Here is an 8,332-nt window from a genome sequence, read left to right on the forward strand (position 1 = left end):
AAAACAGAAGGCTAAATGAGTGCAGCCACGTTAACCCTGCTGCTGCAGCGAGGGCAGGATCAGCCAGAACCCACAAAGCTAAAACCAGAAAGGCCTCAGAGGGACCACCGCAGAGATACCTGAACACTCGCTCTGTGAATACAGGAGCCCAGGTCAGAAATATTTACCCCCAAACTGATAAAAATATGTTGTTTAGCTGCTCCTCACAGTAAGCACTGCGCCAGGTGGCTGATTTAAATATCAACTTGAAAACTTTCCACCTCAGGATGAGACTCCATGTTCACGGACAAAAGCTTTCCTGATGAAATGTGGATGTCTGGCCAATATCTGACGCCCAGCCAAATGCAGAGCATGTTGTGTATTCCATCAGTGAGCCATATTTATTACCCATAAACGTTTCAACCGATTGCAAGTGAATTTCTAATAAAAATCCAACATTGAGCATCATATTTGTCATATCATTAACTTTATGCATCAGTAATACATGCAATATTTATGACCAGAAGACTGTGCAGTGTGTTGTTTTAGTTTCCTCCTCAATTTTCCTCAGAAACGTGAAGATATTTGTTGTTATTTTTACAGATTGAAAAGCACAAATCCGACCCAGAACACTTTTGTATGTTTTACTAAATCTGGTACATATCCCATCTTTTTTAAAGCAACTGTTCAGGCTGAACACGAACTGAAAACGCTGTTGAGATCTGTTCTCTCTTTTTCTCAATCTCATTCTTTTTTTTTTAAGTTGGTCATAATTTTGTTGGTTAAGAACTTCCAAATGATTACACGAACATGTGTAGCATCCATATTTACACAGCGTGCTGCATGACTTCATGTCTTCTTCTGTGCATGCAGGTGATGCAAATGATAATGTGAACAATCACACTGATGAGCATCAAGACCTGCAGTGTGAACATCTTCCCGGTAGAGAAGAAAACTTGTGGTCAAACATTAGTCAGAAATAGATCTCACCTTTTAGGGCCGCTGTTGGACATTAACATTAAGCCATTCTTTTTTTTTTATATATTGTTGATATTATAGAAGAAGTAAAACAAATAAAGCTCAGCTTAATGATTAAATTCCTGGATAAGTTGGAGTCAGATGAGCTGAGATGGAGCAGGTGGAAGTCAGTCCCCTTTTAAAACATAGAGAGCTATGTTGTTTCAGACATGTGACATGCATGAAATCCGCTTTCTGTCCATAAAGCCACAAATTCATAAAAATGCAATTCAGGGATGAAAAACCTCTATTTAATACTTTTGAGGGTGAAATTTACTTTTTCATTTTTTTTTTTTTTTTTATCCAATCCACTTTATTTATATAGCACATTATAAAATACATGTTCACCGATGTGCTGTACATATAAAAATCTAATTATTGAGACATGCCACACACAGTCAGAACATCTGCACTCCTAAGAGACATAAAAAAACAACCTGAGAAAGAAAATCCACTAAAATATCTGAAATAGACCAAAGAAATCTAAAAATAAAAAAAATACACTAAAAGAAATTTAAAAAAACTAGAATGTAATAAAAGACAGACACACAGTCTATGCTGGGCCAATCGAAACAGTAAAAATGTGTTTTACGACTCGATTTAACCTTTTAAAGCCTGACCCAAGAAAAAATGGGGAGAAACTTCTAGTTTTTATCATAAAGTGATGCAAAAGGTCTCTAAAACGGCATGTAGCAAAGATGATATATAGAGTATTAAAGGGTTTAAAGTTTCCAGAGTGGGGGGGCAGTTGGATCTGGGTTTGCAAGCAAGTACAGAAAAAACTCGGTCACCTCTAGTTTTAAGTCTGGATCTAGGAACGAGGAGGAGGAGCTGATCTGCAGACCTCAGTGCACCAGATGGAGGATATACTTCAAGCTTTTAGCATCGGGGTTAGATCAAAAACAAAGTAATTCATGACTTTTGGAGCTTCCGGTTTAGGTTCATGTCAGACCGAATGACTACTGCATCCAGAAAAACCAGCAGACCTCAAACCAGATCTGTGTCATATCCATTTCTGTCAGGTTTTCTCCAGTGGATGAAGCGGGCTGAGCTGAGAGCCGTCCACAAGCTGTCATTTCCCCCTTCACACACACAACGCAGACTAACAAAATGTATGTTTTTCATGCCTGCCTTTTGTAAATTAGGATTATGTTTTGTCCTCGGCTTATTTTGAGCTTTATTTTGTTTTCTTTGTGAATTGGATAACCTTGTGTATTCACTGGAGAGAATAATGAAAATTCCTTGAGGTTTCAATCCATGCTCTGTGCCAGGGTTCATATGTGGGTACATGTCTCTGGGAGGTTATAACAGGCTGCACACTGGCTACTCTGTCAATCTGCACAATAGAGGCCACATAATTTGTGTTTACAATATCTGAATTTATCCCCACTCTTGTCTTCTCTTTGTAAACAGACAACCTTAAATAAACAGATTCTCATGGTGTGTCCATCTAAATATCTGCTGATTTGCACCTCTGTTTTTATCTTTCACACTTCAGGAGGAAGACTTTCAGGAAATGGTGCGCACAGCCCAGATGATGGAGAGTCAGTATGGTCATCTGTTTGAGAAGGTCATAGTCAACGATGACCTCTCTGTGGCCTTTAGCGAGCTGCATTTGGCACTAAAGCAAGTGGAGACGGAAACTCACTGGGTTTCAGTCAGCTGGACTTACTCCTGAGATTCATCCTGGCTGTAAAAGGAGAAAAGGGAAGGGCTTCAAATCATGTGCTTTTTTTGTAACTTTTTTTTTTTATCTGCTGGAGCTGGTGCTGTAGGGTTAGGGGGTATCAACTAGTCGGGGGTTTGATCTTTGGCCACCCCAGTCCACATGTTGGTGTCCTTGAAAACAGTGAGCCCCTCATAGACCCCAAAGCATTCATGTCTGTGTGTGTTTAGTTAAAAAAGCTCTAGTAAGGCTTAAAAAAAACACTGTATCGACTAAGAAGTGCTCTGTGAATGTGTATGAATTTATTAATGCGGCTTGTAGTATAAAACCACTTCAAGTTTCCAACAAGGCTAAAAAAGTTCTATAAGAAATGACCTTCACCTGTGGAGTGCAATTAGCCTCAAAAATGATTACAAGCTTATAAAACAATTTATGAGTAATTTAAGGTCTTCATAAATGCGCATTTAAATATATGTAAACTAACTTTACACATGAACATGTTACAAAAACTGCACAAATATTAATATTTTCCATTCAAATATCTTCCCTTAGATCACAGATGTGATAATTGAGCCTGTTAGCATTAGCTGCTAATATGGGAACTAACAATCCTACAAAAAAAGTCTACACAATAATGTTTTACTTTATTCTATGTGCAGCTTGTTTGTGCATGTGAAGATTCGAGACTTCACAACTCCTCACAGTTCCAGAAATACATGCTGCATTTAAGTACTGGTAGAAAGCTGGGTCATTTAGATTTTAACTGGGTTTTTCCATATGTTGTTTTCATTTGTATCTCCTGTATCAACCATCAACCAAATAATAGTGACCAGTGACTGTGCCCACTTGTCCAGGGTGCTGCTGCCACTTTCTGTTTTACCTGGCTGAATGGAACTGTGAGGAGTTTCTTTCACACCCTCTAAACTCCAAACGCAAACTCATTCATGCACTTTGTGACATGCACATGAAGCTTTTTGAGCACAAAAATATATTAATCTGTGAGGCATGTAAAATATTCATGTTTATGCAGTTTGTAATGTCCATCCGTAAAGTTATTTTACACAATTTAAAATTTCTTGATATTTGTGTGTGGATTTATAAACACATATGCAAGTTTTTAAGCTTTCGTAGCTGTTATAACACTAATTTCACTCCATATTTCACCAATAAAACATATAAGTGCAGAGTGTACCTGAGCTGCACCTAGCTTAAATAAGCTTTTGCTTCAGTTCAGATTGGATTTAGACTTTAGCTGCAGTCTGGATGTATACCTCCATGTCTGTCCAAGCCTCAAAGGTTTGCAACTAAGAGCTTCTGTCCAGAATATTGGCTCTGGGTCTAACAACTAAAGGCCCATTTATGCTCGATGTAGAAGCGGGATATGCAGATGGACAGACAGTTTCGTCCGTCTCCTGTGTCAGTTACGTACATAATTTGGTTCCTTTTTCAGGGAGCTTAGCTATCCGTTGCTTGACGCAGAAGACGGAGCAATACCACCGTAAATTGGGGGGGGGGCAGTGCTGAGCAGTATAGCTAACATGTGACCAGTGAAAGAAACAAGCCAGAGAAGAAGAAGAAAAATAGAAAGGAAACTAAAAGGCAGAAGAAGAATGAAGACGAGGACAACAACAGTAGAAGTTGTGTGAGCTTTTGAAGAAAGGCTATATGCAAGTGTTTCGAGTGTGTACAGTTAGAAACAACTTTCTAGCGAAGCATTACCACTTCTAAACAGTCTGAAACTGATGTCAGCTGATGGGACTGAACTCTAAACTCAGCACTGCCTACTAGTGGAGAAATTAAAAAGAACGGCAATGCAAAAGATGCATAAGGTCATGTGACAACGTTTGAAACGGACGTCGCTATTCACGCATGTAAGGGATCTAAAATGGGCCTTAAGGCTACAATGTGGAGCTTTTTGATCCAAATCAGAATGATAAACAAGTTTAGACCATCACAGCCCCACCAACTCTGCCAGTATAATCAACCAGGATTCGAACTTTAGAATATTTTCTGTATTAAAACTGTAGTAACCAAAGGGATTGATGTATGACTGCAAAAGAACAGCCTTTGAGGGAAAAACGGGGAGAAAAGAACATAAATTATGCCTTATTATGTTTCTGTTTTAAAAAAGAAATGCATCCATGACTGTTAGACAAAACAATAATAGGTACATTATTCTCATGAAAGGGCAACAGTTATTTTATTTAAAAGAAATTAATATATTTTTAATATTTTCCAGTGGTTTTTAAATAGATTTTATATCCAAATCTTGACTTTAAGAGCAACCTGATCTCAACTGTAGCCACAACTCTTTTTTTTACACCTGAGGCATCTTTTCTTTCATTGAAGTGTTGTAATTTCACTGCCCCGACCCAGTTTTTTTCCCCAGTGAAGGACATACGCAGTTATTTTATTTAGGTGTTGTATATTTCATTTGGGAGCAGTTTGGAAGAGCCACCCTTCACAGAAGGTGCCCAGTACAACAGCTTCACCGTTTACAGTTCCAGTACTGGACCCTTTTGGCTGACTGCTAGAAGAAAGTGTTCACTTTCTGTGTTTTATTAGGGTGGAGTCTTTATTTTTATTCACATAAAAATGGCTTCAGCAAGGCTCCTAGCAGTGACTCCATAGCACACTTCCAGGACTTTAACTTAAGAAGCCACTCCAGACTTTATGAGGATCAAGAATTTACGACTTATTTGAGTCACCCAGTCTTACTAACTGCTACTTATTTTTAATTTAATTCTTTTTCACATTTCATTTATCATAGAAATACCTAAATTTCTGGGAAATTGATTAGCATATTCTCTGATAGATCTAGGGTTTGCTAAGATGAGATAGCTGATATGTGTGTAGAGGTTTAATCTAAATGAGCAGTATTTCTCAGTCCTGGTCCTCGGGAACCACTGCCCTGCACGTTTTGGAGGTAATCAGCTTCAACACACAAGACTCAAATTAATGGTTCATTAGCAGGTTTGCAAAATAATCTGGATCATGTGTACAGGAGTTGGGAAGAACTAAAACATACAGGGCAGTGGTCCCTGAGGACCAGGATTGAGAAACTCTGTCTTAGAGCCACAATGTAAGTGGTTAGCCTTTCAGAGATGTTTACAACACGAGTGCAACACTTCTAAGCTTTTTGTGCTACTTTTTTCCTTTTTAAACTCTAGATAGTTCAATGCTAAGTGTATTTTTATGCTAGGCTAAGCTAACTAGCTGCATACCTAGCATACAGAAAGAAAGGGGTGTTAGCCTACCAATAAAGTTTAAACTCCTATTACCATTTATCATCAGGCTGCTTTTCCCAAATATTTCTTCAAACCTTTTCCACCAACTGTGACATCTACAGGTTTTATCTCTGTTTTTAAAAAGGGTAATATTAATGTTTATACTTTTCAGTGATTAATAACATTCAACTCTGTACTGTCCTGTTACACTGCAGAAAATGAAAAGAAAAACACTTAAACTGAGAAGATTCAAACTATAATAAAGTGAAATAATCTGCTGGTCAGTGGGATATTTACACTCGGGAAGGTTTCCTGAAATAAGAAAATACTAAGCTTTAGACAAGAGAAACGTTCATATTAAAAACAACTTCAGTGTAGATTCGTCTTTTTAGTGTAGACCAAGACTACACTGAAAAGAAGCATCATCAGGTTGGTTTGGATGTTGTTTTTACTTAATAAAGGACTTGGAACAAGTGTTTCACAACTTGTTACAAAATGCTTCTCACTTGTCTAAAGACTAGAAAAGTGTTGTTTTTTTTATTAAGATAGCAAATTTTTTGCAGTGTTTTTAGCCTTTAAGCTGAACATACACATCAGATGAGTGTTTGGTGGATTTTTGTTGTAAAACCTTATTTGTTATAAATCCTTTACCATTGGAAAGCTGTTCATTTCCCCTTTGAATGGAGCCAAATTTGTAAGGAAAGTTAATTTGTGGGATGAGCTGCAGGGTTGAGTATGTGGGTTGTTCCCATGACAAACTGAATGAACTTCTCTGCCAATACCAAACAGTAGGGTGAGTGATACTGCAAGGTTTTATATCAATCTGATACCTGATAAATTTGGCATTGGCATTCTCTGCTAATGCCAAACAGCTTATTTTCCTACTGACTCTTGCTAGTAAGCTATTCGGTTTATAAGTTGGTAGAGAAGATTTGGCAAGTTTTTTAGACTCAACCCTCCTGCTCATCCCACAAATGCATTTTCCTTACAAATATGGCTCAATTTAAAAGGGAAATTACCATGTTTTACAATAGTAATAGACAACATCCAGAGATGTAAGACGCTTTGATACAACAAAGACATTATCCACCAAACACTAAATTACTGACTTCATGCAATACGTTTATGTCAGCTTATTAATAGTATAAGTATATATCTCCCCACTGTCGCCTGTTTCATTGATCAGAATTAGATTTGTACAGTCTCTGGGAAATATTTTTAAATTTCTCTCTGTAAATGAAATGTTTATGAGGCAAGTTGTATGAATTTATGCTTACATTTTATAATAAAGAAAATTCCTCAGCTTTTCCAAGTTCTTAATTTATGTGCTTAACTGAGCGGTGGTGGAGGCCGGTGATGAGTGAGGTGGAACGGATTCAGGAACGTTGTCTGGGATTTCAGGAATTTATGCTCACGAGTGCCATTCAGACCTGTCTTTCTCAGATTTTTTTAGAAAAAAATCCAACTAACACATTTCATCTTTTAAATGGCAGCTCAAGAGAGCAATAAAAATGCTTTTCTCACTTTCACATAATCCCAACTGAATTTAAATATGTTCCCTACAATGAAATTACTTTTAATTTATGAATTACGTATTGTTACTTGGCATTCTACCTCTTTGCTTCTACAGTTTAACCTGTCGTCTTAATGGGAAAATACTCCCTCTTTCAGTTTTGAAGGTATAATAAAAACATCTGATCTTCAGCAGGTCTTGAAAAATCTGTTTAATCAAAAATGGCATACCACACTGTTAATGACCCGTTTTCATAGGAATGAAGAGAGTAAGCAGAGGCCAGTTGCTACTAATTACATACAGTTGATAAACTGATAATCAAAAACTGACCATGGGTGTGTCTTTTTATTTATTTGTTAATTGATTTTTACCCGGTCCTGTCCAGCATCATGTCAGTGTTGTACCAAATACTTTAAAACTTTTGTTTCTTTATTGCTAAATCATATAATAATGCCCAACTAAACAGGGAGACAACAATATAAAAGATAAAAGAAAAAAAGTAAAATCAGACAACCAGCTTCATCTGAGGAGAAACTTAACCTTTGAAATTCGGCTAGTTTGCTGGCGCCCCTGGGCGTGATCACTTATATCATCCGCACTTTCTCAGCAACAGTAATTTCTATCCCGTCCAGGAGGTTTACAATCCAGCCACTAAATGTACTCTTTAATCAGTAAACCCACAATGATCCATGATAACAGCATTATTTATCACATTTTCATCATAAAAAGATCACTATCACTACTATGTTGCTAAGAGACCTCTATTCAGACCTGGACATGATGACGGAGCCACTTCCTGTCAAACTTTCCACCAATCAGAGAGCTTAGATTGACGGTAATGTCCATTCAGGAGCAGCCAAAGATCAACCAGTGAGCAGAAAGTTCTATGTGTGTCTGAAAAGAAGAAAAATAATGCTCCTCTATGGCTGG

At 37.5% G+C, this 8,332-nt stretch overlaps 1 protein-coding gene across 3 annotated transcripts in view; it reads left to right on the top strand.

Annotated features, from left to right (window-relative positions):
• mpp7a (membrane palmitoylated protein 7a) overlaps positions 1–7,196 on the top strand; it is a 168,733-nt gene extending 161,537 nt beyond the window's left edge. For 2 of the 3 annotated variants that reach the window (XM_041967556.1, XM_041967557.1), the window contains exon 17: positions 2,495–7,196. In XM_041967556.1, the coding sequence (XP_041823490.1) occupies positions 2,495–2,674 (180 nt within the window). In that variant the 3' untranslated portion in view covers positions 2,675–7,196. The remainder of the gene's footprint in view (positions 1–2,494) is intronic. The other variant, XR_006008187.1, reaches the window with a different exon arrangement.
• Positions 7,197–8,332: the final 1,136 nt, after the last annotated feature.

The sequence above is a fragment of the Melanotaenia boesemani genome, chromosome 18 (assembly GCF_017639745.1).
Source record: "Melanotaenia boesemani isolate fMelBoe1 chromosome 18, fMelBoe1.pri, whole genome shotgun sequence".
Taxonomy (NCBI): domain Eukaryota; kingdom Metazoa; phylum Chordata; class Actinopteri; order Atheriniformes; family Melanotaeniidae; genus Melanotaenia; species Melanotaenia boesemani.